This window comes from Sturnira hondurensis, unplaced genomic scaffold, assembly GCF_014824575.4.
Source record: "Sturnira hondurensis isolate 20B ecotype Veracruz unplaced genomic scaffold, ASM1482457v3 Scaffold0004152, whole genome shotgun sequence".
Taxonomy (NCBI): Eukaryota; Metazoa; Chordata; class Mammalia; order Chiroptera; family Phyllostomidae; genus Sturnira; species Sturnira hondurensis.
The window spans coordinates 6,119,437-6,135,709 of NW_028076783.1; the positions used below are offsets into that span (position 1 = coordinate 6,119,437).

Consider the following 16,273-nt stretch of genomic DNA (forward strand, 5'->3'; position numbering starts at 1 on the left):
GTGACTAATGTAAGTGGAAACCTATTGTTCCAAAATCATGAGGCTTTGTTTAAAAAAAAAGACTCCTTTCCTTATCACCAAACCTTTGCCTATGGAATTTTGCCTGCAGGTTGGCGGTAGGCAGCAGGACCCAAATCACTGTTTGGTAACAATTTTAGTATAAATGCCTGGAACATATTTATACTAAAACATGCTTCGTTAGGTGAAATTCAGATTTAACTAGACGTTCTGTTTTTCGCTTGCTAACTCAGGCAGCCCTGCAAGTTACTGTGAGAATTAAGTAAGATACTGGCACAGCGAGACGTCGGCCCAGCGTTTGACGAAGTGAGCGCTCAGTTGGAGCTAACCCTGATTTAACCCCACCCCCTCATTCATTACTTGTTCCTTTACTCTTTCACTCCATTTTTAAATAAACCAGATGTACTTCTGGCTCTTTATCCCAACCAGGGACCATCTCAAAAGAAGCACTGACAATTTCACACACTACCATCCCAAACGTAAAGCGGGGACTTCCCGAGCTCGCGACGTGCTGGCGCGCAGGCCCCGCCCCAGGGCCGCGCCAGGCGCGCAAATAAGACGTAACAGTCCGGGAACCCGCCCCGGGCCTGACGGGATTGTGGCGGTCCTCTCCTCACTCGCAAGCTTCCGCGGCCCGCGGACGCTCTCAAGATGGCGACCTCTCTGGGTTCCAACACTTACAACAGGCAGAACTGGGAGGATGCGGTGAGTGTGCCCGCCGGAGCGGGACGGAGAGGGGCGCCGAGGCTGGGCCTCCGGCGGGCGTGCCAGGGCCGGGGCTGCAGCGAAGCCGAGGGGACCCCGGCGAGGAGCCAGCGCCGCGGCCTAGCTCGGCCCGAGCTGGAGGCTGGAGGGAGGGGGGGCTTAGCCAGGGTCCGAGCCCAGCCCCCTTTCCGTGGCGTCCCCCTCCGCTCTTTTTGTGCTGGTCTCTTCTCCCGCCGGAAGAGCAGGGAGCTCCCTCTCCCGCGACCGGGCCCGTGCTGGACCCCGGTTCCTGCCCCACCTCCCTCCTCGCACTCATACCCCCACTCCCGTTACCCAAGAGTGGGGTTGAGATCCCAGGGTCCTCGGAGCCTGGCTCTCAACCAGATTTCCCAACTTCACCAGGATTTCCCCATTCTGTGCCAGACGTGCCTTGGAGAAAACCCATATATCCGAATGGTGAGTGACCGTGTGTGAAGCGGGAATTGTTCATATTGTCAGCGTGGTGGTACTTGCACACTGTCCGTGAAGCGCTCCCCTTAGTCAGCCAGAAGTAACGGTGCTTCTTTACTGACCCAAAGCCCATGGCAGTTTGCAAAGGACTGTGGTGTTTATTCTGTCATTTTGGAACTCAGCAACAGTCCTGTGATGTAGGAGCCGTAATAATAGCTTGGATTTGTTGAGCATTTACCTGGGAGATCGATTAACTAGAAACTTGAGCTTATGTCTTTTCATATAGCAAGTAGTAACTGGAGCTGGGATTTAAATTTGGCTAGTTTCACTCCAGGGACCTTAGCACGTTAGAAGGAGAACCAAGACTATAACTAGGTTTCCTGACTCTTAATCAAATAGCTTTTGGCTGCTGCACCTTGTCTGTCTCTTTAATGTTAAGGTGGCTGTGGCCCCTTAACATTATTGTTATAAATAAGGGTAAAATTAGTTATAAAATTGTTATAAATAAGGGTACAATCAGTGACCATTAACAGTCAGTATTTAGATCAGAACTGTACTTCGATCTGTCTCAGGTGTTGGTATATTGATACATTCAAAATGTTAAATAGCTTATGGAAAGGGTACATTTACTGTGTGGAGGAAGGGTATCAGGCAACCTGTAGTAGTTACCTTGTGACTAACCTTTGTAAAGTGGGCTGGTCACAGCAACATCCTTTTTGACTGGGGGACTGTGGAAACCTAGGAATTTCAGGTCTTGGGAGAGAACTGGGGAGACAGTAGTGAACCCAGGAGTTTTGGCTGTGGAAAGACACCTGCTCACCTGATGTTGGGTTCCTGAGATTCTTAGGAGATTATAACTCATAGTGGGTGATTTGAATACCGTACGCCACCCCAAAACGTGTTTCCCCTGCCCCCATTTAAAATGCCAGGGATTTCCAGGCACATTTCCTGGTTTGTATTTGGGGAAGAAGCAGACATTGGGTCTTTTGTTTTTTTTCTCGGAACTTTAGTTCTTTTCTGTCTCTTTTCTGTTTCAGACCAAAGAAAAGTATGGGAAAGAATGCAAAGTAAGTACGTCTGTTAAAGAGTAATGATTTCATTTTATTTTCCTTTTTATTCTACCAAATTAGCCTTCAACTTGCGGGCTTTGGGGTTCTCCAGTAAAAATCAGTGCAACACAATTTTCGTGTATCATTTATATACTTGTTGACTATTTTGTGTGTGAGGTTAAGAAAATGAGCCCTTTGACCAGCCAAGATGGAGGCGTAGGTGGAAACACTGTACCTCCTCACACAACAAAATAGTCCTTAATTTTGTTAAGGACTATTAACAAAATTAAGGACAACAAAGATTTAGAAACAAAAACACAACCAGAACAGACAGAAAATTGAACTGTACCGAAGTCCGACAACCATTCAACCAGACTGGTAAGAGGGGTGGAGTCGACGGCTGGTGGAGAGAGGTCGCCTCAGGAAAGGCGGTGGCTGCCAGACCTGGGAGCGCAGGCTGTGTGGGGCTGACTGCAGTCACACATTCACGTGCAGATAAACCAGGCAAAAAACGGGCATCAAGAATGATCATGCAACCCAGGGCCCTAGCGCTAGAAAATAAAGCCTAAAGGCACCAATTGAAAAGGTGCCAAGGGAAATTTCCAGCCTCACAGGAGAGTTTGTTGGAGAGACTCACAGGGTCTTAGAAAGTACACAGACCCACCCACATGGGAACCAGCACCAGAAGGGCCCAATTTGCTTATGGGAAGAGGCAGATGGGACTAAAATCCGAGAGAGAGCAGAACAAGTGCCACTGTTCCCTCTCTGACCCTGCCCCGACATACAGCATCATAAACCAGCCACTAGGTTGCCCTGCCCTGGTGAACACCTAAGCCTCCACCCCTCGTACATAACAGGTGTGACCTGACCAAAAATGGCTCGAACAGAACAAATCAAAGCCCCAGAGCCAATACTTTTAAGCAACCAAGAGACAGCCAACCTATCAGATGCACAGTTCAAAACACTGGTGATCAGGATGCTTACAGAACTGGTTGATTATTGTCGCAAATTACATGAAAAAATGAAGGCTACACTAAGTGAAATGAAGGAAAATGCACAGGAAACCAATAGTGATGGAAAGGAAACTGGGACTCAATGGAGTGGACCAGAAGGAAGAAAGAAACAACCAAACAGAAAAGAATGAAGAAACAAGAATTCAAAAGAATGAAGAGAGGCTTAGGAACTTAGGAACCTCCAGGACATCTTTAAACATGCCAATATCTGAATTATAGGGGTACCAGAAGGGGAAGAGGAACAGCAACAAGAGGAAAAGTTATCTGAACAAATAATAAAGGAGAACTTCCCCAATCTGGCAAAGGAAATAGACTTCCAGGAAGCTCAGAGAGTCCCAAAGAAGGTATATCCAAGGAGGAACACACCAAGGCACATCATAATTACATTACCCAAGATTAAAATGAAGAAGAGAATCCTAGAAGCAGCAAGAGATAAGGGGTCAGTCACCTATAAAGAAGTTACTATCAGACTGTCAGCTGATTTCTCAAAAGAGACCTTGCAGGCAAGAAGGAGCTGGAAAGAAGTATTCCAAGTCATGAAAGGCAAGAACCTGTATCCAAGATTGCTGTATCCAGCAAAGCTTTCATTGAGAATGGAAGGGCAGATAAAGCGCTTCTCAGATAAAGTCAAGTTCAAGGAGTTCATCATCACCAAGCCCTTATTATATGAAATGTTAAAGGGACTTATCTAAGAAAAAGGAGATAAATACGAACAGTGAAAGGACAGTAAACTCAACAATTATTAACAACTACACTTAGAAGCAAACTAAGAGGACAGCTAGATCAGGAGTGGAGCCACAGAAATGGAGATCACATGGAAGGTTAGCAACAGGGGAGTGGGAGGAGGAAAGGGGGGAAGAAGGTATAGAGAATAAGTAGCGCAGACCTTGGGGAGAAAATGGGGAGAGCAAGAGTAGTGTGGGAAATGTAGAAGCTAAAGAACTTACGACACATGGACATGAACTAAAGGTGGGGAATGGGGGGAGTGGGTGTGCAGGGTAGAGGGGAATGAAGGGGGAAATGGGATGACTAATGGCATAATCAATAAAGTATATTATTTAAAAAAAAAGAATGAGCCCTTGAATGTAGGGAGTCTTAACCTTGAATGTAGGGAGCCTTAGCCCTTGAATGTAGGGTGGGTTTTGAACACGTGTTTGTACAAGTGTGCATCGGCTATGCACATGAGAATTTTAGCTGAGGAAGAAGCTCATAGCTGTCGTAAGATTCTCAAAGGAGTATACGACACTCTCCATCCCCCACCCTGAAAAGATTATAGGTCAGATTATTAATGGTGGTTACCGCTGGGGCAGAGAGGACTTTGACTTTCGAATATTTTGTTTCTGTACTATGTGAATTTTTTACCTCTGTGGCAGAGTGTTGTATATGTGATTGAAATATTTGGTTACATTTTGACTAAATGATTGTGAAGGTCTCTCGTAAACAAGCCCTGAATTTGGAGATCCTTCCTTCGAATTCCCCCCTTGCTGTTGAGTTTCCTGGATTGATTGTCCAGGTCGGGACCATTCACCCCCTGTGGCTTATTTTGTGTTAAAGATCTGCGCCAGGCCGTTCACGGTGTTCCGCTGGTGCCCCGGGGTGCGCATGCGTTTCAAGAAGACCGAAGTGTGCCAGACCTGCAGTAAACTGAAGAATGTCTGTCAGACCTGCCTTTTGGATCTGGAGTATGGTATGTTTGCTGTGTCCAGTAGACCTGAACGTGTGTTGGCACCCCAGACAGCCAACCAGTCCGTCTGTCTCCCATGGCTGCCCTACCTCAGTTTTGACCCCCCTTTGGAATGTCTGCTGTGCTCTGCTTTTCCCGGTGGGAGAACCGTATTAGTATATCCTAGAGTCCTCCTGAACCACAGTAGGAACTTAAGGAAAAGTTGGGAATTAATTAGAACCAGCCTAAGACTCCCTCGCATACATCCCTGTAGCCGAGGCAGGAATAGGCATTGTCCTGTTGTAGGTAATTTTCTTGCCTTGGACTTCTTTCTGGGTCCAGAGTCTTTTTCCACAGTCCCTACCAGAAGCTCACAGGCTTATTATGCTTTAGGTTTTTGTCTCAACAGTTTTGTTAGGACTGATACACTGCTACCATCTCAAGAGTAACTGCTTTTTTTTAAACTGACTTGTTCATGAGAAAATGGTTTTTCAACGAGAGTTTGGACTGTACAATAAAAGGAAAGAGGAAAATAGGAGTTTGTGAATGTTAAATTCAGAGAGTGACTCTGCTTCTCAGAGTCCTGGTCACATATTATTTATATGTTTATATTATTATATTGTTATTATTATATTATTATATGTTATTATATTGTTATTATATTGTTATTATTATTTATATGTTAAGGAGGTGTTCTGCTTCTAGTATATAATGACCCATACTTGACCATGACTGTCCAGAGGACCTGTAGGACCAGCCTAAAAACCACTTTTCATTATTATTTTAAATAAGTGGTGTTGTAATAAAAGCTGGATATGTTATTAATTTATAGTGTGACTGTTTCTAAAGTCTGTTCATCTAAAAGATTTTCTAAACATTTGTTTCAAAATCATGACAGCTCAGAAATTAGAACTATTAGAATGCTCTGTAGCAGTATTTGTCTGACAGTGCTAAAGATTTTGAGTAAAAATATAGTAAAGTCTTTGGTACCAAATAAGAAAGTGGAGAAGGAAGGAATGATACTGTATTCTGTATGTATATTTAGTAGTATTTAAAAACATGCCTGAGTGTTTTTTCCCTCCTTCCCTTGTGCCAGGCCTTCCCATCCAGGTTCGTGATGCAGGGCTGTCTTTCAAGGATGACATGCCTAAGTCCGATGTCAACAAAGAGTACTACACACAGAACATGGAGAGGGAGGTACGCGGCCACTTCCTTGATACGGTCTTATGTTGGGTAAGAGAACCCTAGTGGGCTGACACAGTTTGCATAATTCATCTTGTGGATTTGCCACCCCTGCGTAGATTTCTAACTCTGATGGAACACGGCCAGTTGGCATGCTGGGGAAAGCCACATCCACCAGTGACATGCTGCTCAAACTGGCCCGGACCACACCCTACTACAAAAGGAACCGACCCCACATTTGCTCCTTCTGGGTGAAGGGGGAGTGTAAGAGAGGAGAGGAGTGTCCGTACAGGTAGGAGCCGCAGTGCGTGTTCAGCATTTGCCTTCAGATGATTAGTCAGCTAAGAAGTAGGAGGTGGTAGCTTAAACTATTTCTGCTTTAAAGTCTAAAAGTTTATATAACTACTGTGGTAATACAGCTAGGAATACACATGGAATAGCTCATGTCTTAAGGCTGTTGAATCTAGAAAGGCTTGATTAAATTGTTGTGTTTACATATAATGGAACTTTTACTTATGACTGAGCTTCTGGAAGCTAAACTGCTGTGCTGTGTGACACAGATGTTGACCCTGAGAGTTTCTACCTGACACATAAGTCTTCACTGTCATGGTATCACTGGTTCAAATCACAGTGTATAGCTGAGGTCAGTTAAGGTCAGGCACCCCAGGGTGTGTGAGTGTGTTTCAGATGGACTGCCATCTGGATTAGGGGCTCCTAACTTGGGTTGGTTATTCCTGGCCCTGCCAGAAAAAACCCTTCCATTTTCTGGGTCTTTTCTAGGGCTGGGTTATAGCTTTAATCAGACTCTCAGTGGAATACAAGACCCCAAATACTTTAAGAATCGGTGGCCTAGAGAGGGATAACACTGTTTTGGTTGCCCTTTACTTTGGGGTGCGCTGTGCCACAGTGTTTCTGTGTAAGGAAACTCTGCCATCCTAGATGGCCATCGAAATTGCTTTTAGGAGGCTGTCAAGTCCTTGGGCCGCAGGAAATCACTTGATATTAGCTATTATGCAAATTGTGTTTTGGTACAACCAAGGTTTTGGGTTAGAAGTGTTTTAGGCTATGTATTTGGGACTCAGGTAGCTGCTCTTGGGTGATACCTATAGATTTCTTCCTTTGTTTCACCTTTGTGCACTGTTCTTCTTGAACCATAGACATGAGAAGCCTACAGATCCAGATGACCCCCTTGCTGATCAGAACATTAAAGACCGGTATTACGGAATCAATGACCCTGTGGCAGATAAGCTTCTAAAGCGCGCCTCCACAATGCCTCGTCTAGACCCTCCAGAGGACAAGACTATCACCACGCTTTATGTTGGTGGTCTGGGCGACACCATTACTGAGACAGATCTAAGGTCTGTGGGTAGAATTTTATGAGCTCTTTTTGTATTTAACTGCCCTGAAATAATTTTAGGAGGCAAAAAGCAAGCAAGCAAGGTAGTCCTTTACAAAGTACATTTTTTCTTTAGCCAGTCTACAGTCAGTAAATATCATACTGACTGGAAGTTTTATAAAATTGCTGTCTATGATGCCAAAGTAGAATGTTCATCAATAGTGCTTATTTCATACTTGCTTGCATACGGTGGTAATTACATGAGATTCTTTATGGCCTAATAGCCGATCAGAGTTTTTAGAATAGGGCATACATCCAAGTAGACTTCATTAGGTAAGGGAGGGAGAGCTTTGCAATTATAACACTCGTATGGTTTGAATGGTTGGCTTTTTAAAGAGATTGGCATTTGGTAAGTTCATATGCTTCTTGACTTGTATTTTGGTTAGCTAGATGAGACAGCTGGGCAGAGAGTGGGAGTACCTTCCTCCTCCAGAGAGATTAAGTGGAGAAGAGGCTCCTCTAAGTTTATAACCAGCCCTTGGCAGCTTGTCTCCGCTAAGCCCTGACTAAGTGAGTCAGACAACCCCCAGAGGGTGGCAGACTTCTTCTCTTCTCCTCTTTCTTACTACCTTTAAATTTTTTTAAAAGATTTTATTTATCTTTAGAGGGGAAGAGAAGGAGAGAAATATCAATGTATGGCTGCCTCTTGTGAGTCCCCTGCTGGGAACTGGCCTGCAACCCAGGCATGTGCCCTGACTGGGAATCGAACTTCGATTGTGTGGTTCGCAGGCACACGCTTAATCCACTGAGCTACACCAGCTAGGGCTACCTTTAAATTTTTTAAAAACATTCTTGGTACCTGAGCCATGGGGGCTGTATTTGGCCAGCCCTTTATCTGGAATTTAGGGTCCTTAAATATCTTATTGGGGCCCCCTTTTCTCCATGGAAAAAAACCCCTGAGATGCTCAAACCTTTATTTGCTCATTATTTCACTTTCCCTCTCGATACGTAGCTCCCTCGGTAAGGTATTGGGGGTTACCTGCATGTAGTTGGGCAGATAACCATGGGGCCGTGTTCCTGTTGCTGAGTCAGTGGAAGAGTCAGCGACCTGTGAGCCTCCCGGGGAGGGCTGAGTGTTAACGCGTGGCCCTCTCCGCCTGCGTCCCTCCAGAAACCACTTCTACCAGTTCGGAGAGATCCGGACGATCACCGTGGTGCAGAGACAGCAGTGCGCGTTCATCCAGTTTGCCACGAGACAGGCCGCGGAGGTGGCCGCAGAGAAGTCCTTCAACAAGTTGATCGTCAACGGCCGCAGACTCAACGTGAAGTGGGGAAGGTGAGAATGGACCGTATTTAAAACATCTTCGAGATTTTTCAAGAAAACTGTTCACTACCTGGGGCTATAAGCCGTTGGCGAATAGACTGAAAAGCATATTTAATTCTCTAACATTCATTCTTGTGGCTGTTGGGATCATCCTAGTTTGGGAATTTATTCAGAAGTTCGGTGTGGTAATGCTCTTTGAGGGCTCTGTTTTTTGTGACGGGCCCTTTTGGCCAAGTATTATGCTGGGGCCTGAAAGGTGGCTTTGGGAGTTGACAAAGTGAACTAGACTCAGGTTCTGTCCCCTGCAAGCTGACTGTCCAGTGGAGAAGGATAGCTAATTAATAGCTCATTTGAAAGTGCTGAAATGCCCTGAAGTTCAAAGGAACAACATACTTCCAACTTGGGACCAGGGAGGAGATCGCTGCCGGCAGCAGGGACCCATGTGGCGTGCTTCCTGGGTGCTGATTAGCCTCTGTGCCGAACACACGGAGGCGGCTTCTTCTCTCTTTACAGCAGTTCTTACAAATTTCGAGCCCAGGTCTTTCTGGCTTCAGAAACCTTGCTCTTACTTACTCTGCACTGTGGCATTTAAGGAGAAAGAGTGTGGAAGAGGAGGCAAGGAGTGAAGGAACTCCATGTGACTAGGAAGCATGAGAAGTAGAGGTGTGAGAGAAGGGACAGAGTGCTGATGTCCTGTGTCTGTGTCCCAGGTCCCAAGCAGCCAGAGGAAAAGAAAAAGAGAAGGATGGAACCACAGAGTCTGGGATCAAGCTGGAGCCCGTTCCAGGCCTGCCGGGAGGTGAGTGCATCTGCCTATGTAGTAGCTTGCCGGCACCAGGTACCAAGACTGCACTGATGTTCCTCAGGTGGTGGAGCCCTGGCTGCTGTGGCTCAGTTGGCTGGGCATGGTTCCGTGCAAAGCGAAGGTTACCAGTTCAATTCCTGGTCAGGGCACCTGCCTGGGTTGTGGGCCAGGCTCCCAGTTGGGGGTATGTGAGAGGCGACCACACATTGATGTTTCTCTCCCTCCCTGCCCCTCTCTCTAAAAAATAAATAAATAAAATCTTTTTTAAGATTATTTATTTTTAGAGAGAGGGGCAGGGAGGGAGAGAGAGGGGAGCAGGGAAACATCAATGTGTAGTTGCCTCTTATGTACACCCAAACTGGGGACCCGGCCTGCAACCCAGGCATGTGCCCTGACGGAATCGAACCAGCAGTCCTTTGGTTCTCAGGCCAGTGCTCAATCCACTGACCCACACCAGCCAGGGATAAATAAAATCTTTTAAAAACAAATCTGTGAGAAAAACTTAGAAATAAATAAAATCTTTAAAAACTGGAAAAAGGCTAGAAACAGCATTGCACAGTGGTCTTCCCCTTTAACTGCTGTTTGTTTTCTTCTCTAGCTCTTCCTCCCCCTCCTGCAGCAGAAGAAGAAGCCTCTGCCAACTACTTCAACCTGCCCCCCAGCGGCCCGCCGGCTGTGGTGAACATCGCCCTGCCCCCACCCCCTGGTATTGCTCCGCCCCCGCCCCCAGGTAACTTCCTCCTGCGTTCTAAGCAGCCCAGTCTGACTTAGCCCAGGATGTCCTTGGGAAAGTTTTGTCTCTGCACCTCACTGTCTCGTCTAACAGTCTGAGTCCTGTGAGTTTGCCCCACAGAATTCCTCAGGTAAATCTGATCTGACCTGATGCTTCCTTTTCTTCCTGCCCTGCTAAGGAGGGGGAAGTTGCCAGTTTCCTAGAGATCTGTGTATGTGTAACTCAAAATGGGACTTACTGGGTTACAGAGACCCATCCTCAGTCTGTTCCTCTTCTTACACAATCCTGATGCCCTGGAGCACTGTTGCTTAAGGCGTGGGCTGTGGATGTTTGCCATTTCACAAAGCAGTATTGCCCGTTTGCAGAAAGATAAGCAGCTTGTGCCATAATGTAAATTGATTAAGAAAGTCTTACTACAAAAGATTACCCGACTAACTGAACTTGATGGTGTGATTAGTTCTATTTGACTCAAGGTCTTAGCCTTGTTGGTGGCCAGTAAGAAACAGTTCAAGGACCAGCAGACACTTTGTATAGTGCTGTCTAGAAACTGTCAGTGAGGGTGCCCAGTGTCCGCGAGTCCCAGGAGCCAGCGCTTCTGTGGCAGCGTTCCCATGCTCCTTGAAGGAAGTCCTAGTTGCTGAACATCCTCAATTCTGGTGTAAATCATTAAGGTTCAGGAAGACAGCAGCATCCATCATCTGAGTCCATCAAATCCAGGTCTGCCTGATCTCCCCTCACCTCCCAAATCCTGATTGAGTTCCACTTAGACTGGGCAGTGTGTCAGCCAGCGGGGGCTCAGATGGCCCACCAGTGCATGCCTTGAGTCCTGTGGCGTTTTCTTTTAATCTGGACTGAGAGGAGTGGTTTCTCAAACTAAGGAAGAAATGCAGGCAGACATCCCTAAAGAAGTCTTACAAACTGACGATTTTGAAGCCTCTTGTCACTTGGTTTATGTGAGGGGTGTTGGCCTTAGAAAGATTCAGAGGTTTGAAAGGTGATCAGGAAAACCGCAAGCCTGATACATTTGTTCTCCGCCATCTACAGGTTTTGGGCCGCACATGTTCCACCCAATGGGACCACCGCCTCCTTTCATGAGGGCGCCAGGACCAATCCACTACCCTTCTCAGGACCCTCAGAGAATGGGAGCTCACGCGGGGAAGCACAGCAGCCCCTAGCGCACTGTCGCCACGCTGGGGCTCTGCAGAAGGCAGGGCGCTTCAGAATCCCAGTAAATGAATCTTGGAATAAATATATTTTTCCTTCCTTTGTAGTTTCCATGGTAGCTAAATGTGTGCAGATGTGGGCAGTCGAAGAACCACAGCCACGATTTGATTGCTGGACCTGAAATAAGCTGCCATTAACACATCTGGTTACTACTATCATTTACTAATAAAACTGAACGCCTGTTCCCCTTACCTCAATGGGGAACAAGCAACGGGGTGAATTGGAATGTCCAATGGAGTTACCCTCCCAACTATATGTTCATTTTGTATTGTTTTTTGGGGGAAAAGAAAATTGACCTGCGGTAAAAACCTTTTGACCACTTTTATGTCCCTTGGGTATTTCCTTTTATCTGAAAAAAGATGACCAGTACTAATCATTGTAGTGGCCCGGGTGTGATTGACACCTGCAGTCACACCCTGAGAGAAGGACACGTGGAAACCTGCAGCCCGCACCGCCTGGTCGCTTCTCCCCTCCCCGCTCATGGAAGGGGTCTGGCTGACACTTTACTTCTCCACGCTACCGAAAAGGACAAAAACAGAAATTCTTTTTATTCCTGTTGATTGGATGGAAATGTCACGGAGTTGTGCATCATTGAAGAAACCTGGTGTCTGATGAGATTGTTTTGAAGAACTTCCTGTACGGCACTTGAACAGACTGAAGCAGAAAGCGCCGGCGTGCGTGTGAAGGGAAGACGGTGACGCCGGCGGGGCTGTGGCCGCCTGCGCTCGCCACGTGTGTCTCGTTTTGATTCCCCGCCTCTGGGCAGGGCACTGTTTGGTCTTAGAGTGCTTGGGTGTAACTGAGTTGTAAATGGTAAAATTAATTTGATGTTGTGGGGGGTTTTTTGTTTGTTTTTAAAAAATTAAAATGGGTCAATTTTCCAAATGTCATAGACTTATTTCTAGATTTCTGTTTTCTTTATCCTTTGGTAGCTGAACTTGAGGTCAGTGGAAGTTAGAAACAAGTTATATATAAGTGTAAATTTTTGCCTGGGATTTGATTTCTATCTCTGTTCACTCTGATGATAAAAGGGCCCACGGCCTGCCATGTGCTGGCTGATAAATGGTAGCTTTGAAAAGTAATTTTAAAAGGAGATAGGTGAAATTTATCTGCGAAGCCAATTCTGTGTCATTTGTATCTAAAATCTGTGTGTGGGGGATGGACATACCCCATGTAACAAACACCCTCTGTAGCTTCATGGAGAACTTGGTTTTCCTCTGGAGACTTTCATCTTGCCCTTTTCTGTTCTTTTAAAGATTTTAGAATCTAGAAACAAATGTGATTTTATTTCCGTAATAGAGGGTACTTCTAATATTTTGGCACCATTTTGGGTAGGGTTTGGGGGTGGTTTTTTGTCTACTTTTGAGGATGTAAAAGATTTTTAGTTAATTTGTGAATAAGATGTGAAGCAATAATGTTTGAATAATTGCCAGATTTGACTACAGACCCATGCAAATGTATGACTACCCAATGGCATATTCTTGCCTTTTTGAGAAGGAAGAGATTCTAAATTTTGACACTGTCTTAGTTGTTGAAAAGTGTAAGCCAGTATACGGTGATGTGTAGGATAGATGCGCAGTCCTTCTTGAGTAAATCAGAACTAGGAGCTATGTGGTATCTATTTCACACAAACGTAGCTGCTTATCAGACTCCATTTCCTTCTCGTAGGGCACAGGGCTGGGGTACCTTTGCCGTTCCCAGACCTGGTCCGTGAAAACACCACCCAGCCCTGTGAGCTTTTCCCCCATCTGGCTACATGAGCAGAGTGGTCTTGGAAGATGACAGTCACACAACCAGAGGACCCTAGGCTCCTCTGTCACTGCCATGGCAGGGCTTTTGATAGGAGGGCTTTTGTCATAGTAAGCCATTGAGACCTGGGAATGGTTCTGTTAAAGCAACTGGGGTTACTGTAGTACAGAGGTAGTCAACTCTGATCACAAGAAGAAAAAAACAACTTGTTTATACTGAGTAATGATCTGGAGCCAGATTACCTGAGTTCGAATCCTCACTTCAGCACCTCCAGCTGTGTGACCTTGGGCATGTCACTTAACCTGTCTGGTCCATGATGCCTTGCCTCCTAACCCTGCTCACTCCCCTACCTGTAGTATTTTGAGCTGCCCCCCCCTCCCCCAGGAGAAGGCTCAGAAGGAATAGCAGCATAACAACTAAAGTACAGCAGTGCCTGCCTGTGGGGCAAAGAGTACAGTGTGACAGATTTTTGGAAGCCAAGTTACAGTGAGACACTGTAACCCAAAATAAATGGAGGTGGAAGAGGAGTGTGAAGTGACCTCTGCACCCAGGTCTCTGGCTCCATCACTGGGTTAAGGGGTGTCATTCAGGTTTCTTTGTAAAGGCACTACTTTCCTCCTCCTGCTCTGTGCTTTGGAAGTTGACAAGCCCAGTCTAGAATCCGGAGGAGGGGCATTCCGCTCCACCTCCTGAAGGAGTGGAGGAACATCCATTTTCCTCGTTATTGAGTCACTGATTTATATCATAGGGATTCGTGGATATTTATCCTTTGCATTATAATCTCTTCTGTGAGTTGCCTTTTCACTCTCTTGACAGTGCCCTTTGATGCATAAAAGTTTTTGGTTTTTTTTAAAATGTCTCATAGGTGGCTGAAAATAATGAGTATTCTCTAATTTGGTGATGCAGGATTCTAAACTTTCATTTTATTCAAATTTCTATACCCTTATTCATTATTTGTTTGGTAACTGATCAATAATTGAAAAAACTAAAATTTTTCACTATGATTATGGGTTTATCATTATGTAAGTATCCTTATCCAATAATGCTTTTTGTCCAAAAGTCTACTTTGTCTATTAATGACTAGAACACATTTTCTTTTTTTAAAACTTATTTTTCCATTATAGTTGACATATATTAGTGTCAGGTGTACAACATAGTGATTAGACAGGTAGATACCTTATGAAGTGGTCACCCTGGTAAGTCTAGTGCCCATCCGGCACCACACATAGTTATTACAGTATTCGTTTTTAAAATATTTTTAGAGAAAGAGGAAGGGATGGAAAAAGGGAAAGATGTGTGACATTGATTGGTTGCCTCACACACCCCCAGTTGGGGACCTGACCCACAACCCAGCCATGTGCCCTGACTGGGAATCGAACGTGTGACCTTCCAGTTCACAGGCTGGCACTCAGTCCACTGAGCCACACCAGCCAGGATATTAGAATATTATTGACTATATCATCTGTGCTGTATTTCATGTCCACACAAATACTGCTATAACTGGCAATTTGTACTTCTAAATTCCTTTCACCCTTTTTGCCCATCCCTCCAACCCCCCTCCCATCTGGTGACCAATAGTTTTTTCTCTGTATGAGTTTGTTTCCCTTTTGTTTATTCATTTATTTTTTTTAAGATTCCACACGTAAGTGAAATCATATGGTTTTTGTCTTTCTCTGTGTGACTTGTTTCAACAAAATACCTTTTAGGTCGGTCTACCCATATTGTCACGAATGGCAAGATTTCATTCTTTTTTATGACCAAATAATATTCTATTGTATATATCTAATACCACTTCTTTGATAATTTGTCTATTGATGGACACTTAGGTTGCTTCCATATCTTGACTATTGTAAATAATGCCGCAATGAACATAAGGTGCATATCTTTTTTAATTAGTGTTTTCAATTTTTTTAGATATATACCCAGAAGTGGAATTGCTGGGTCATGTGGTAGTTATATTTTTGATTTTTTAAGGAACCTCCATACTGTTTTCCATGGTGTTTGTACCAATTTATAACCCCACCAACAGTGCCAGAGAGTAGAGCACATTTCTTCAGGACGGTATTTGACTGGCTCGTCCTTTCTCACTTCTTTAATTTGCTTCTGTGTTGTCTTTTCAGGAAGGCTGCTTCCGGACAGCAGGGAGCTGGAGTCACCTTTGACCCCATCTGCGCATCTCTGTCTTTAACCTGGTGAGTCCTGTCCTCCTGTGTTTATTGTGATGACCGACGCAGTCGAGTGGGTTTATACCACTTCATTTTATGTGCCTTTGCTTCTTTTTCATCCTTTCTGTGGAATGGATTTCTCTGCTGATCATGGCTTCTTAGATTCTGTACTTTCTGGATCCTTCCCAGAATATGTTCTTTTGTAGTTCTTACAGGGGTGAGTGGGAAACTCTTAATACTTATTTGTCTGAAAATTATTTTGCTCCCACTGCTTGAAGATATATTTTTTCATTATTGCTGTTATTGTAAGTGTTGTTCCTTTGTAGGTAATCTAACTTTTTTATCTGGGTGTCTTGGACACTTCTCTGTGACTTTGGAGCTCTGGGATTTTAGTACAGTATTTCTGAAGGATTTAATTTGTCCTCATAACAGGGTGAGGATTATATGAATTTCTGTCTTTCACCACATCTGGAAAACCTCCAGTCATTTTTAAACTCCTCTGGAACCCCTATTAGTTGTGTTGGGCATTTCTATTTTATTGTCCATGTCCTTGAACTTCTCTCATATTTTCCATTTCTTTACTTCTCTGTGATGCATTGTGGGCACTTTCAGTCCACAAATTCTTTAGGTATATCTAATGTCATTTTTAGTTCACTAATTCTCTCTTCACATACATCCAATCTGCTATTAATCTATTAACTTTTTTTAAAAGGAAGCCTTGTCTTGGTCAAATATCACATAACGTACTGAAAAAGTAAATAAAACACAAATTTACAACTATATTAAATATTTCCAAGTGAATGTCTGCAACAATTACCCAGGTCCAGAAAGAGAAAGCTCCCGGCCTTCCCAGGAGC

The 16,273-nt window shown here is 44.7% G+C and overlaps 1 protein-coding gene across 1 annotated transcript; it reads left to right on the top strand.

Annotated features, from left to right (window-relative positions):
• The first annotated feature begins 577 nt into the window (after window positions 1-577).
• RBM22 (RNA binding motif protein 22) lies at window positions 578-12,390 on the top strand. Its single transcript, XM_037044885.1, has 11 exons — window positions 578-723; window positions 1,126-1,179; window positions 2,211-2,240; window positions 4,790-4,922; window positions 5,995-6,095; window positions 6,200-6,372; window positions 7,238-7,438; window positions 8,588-8,752; window positions 9,451-9,539; window positions 10,144-10,275; window positions 11,323-12,390. Exons 1-11 carry the CDS (start codon window positions 670-672, stop codon window positions 11,451-11,453), a joined length of 1,263 nt encoding a protein of 420 aa, XP_036900780.1. The 5' UTR covers window positions 578-669; the 3' UTR covers window positions 11,454-12,390.
• The last annotated feature ends 3,883 nt before the right edge of the window (window positions 12,391-16,273 follow it).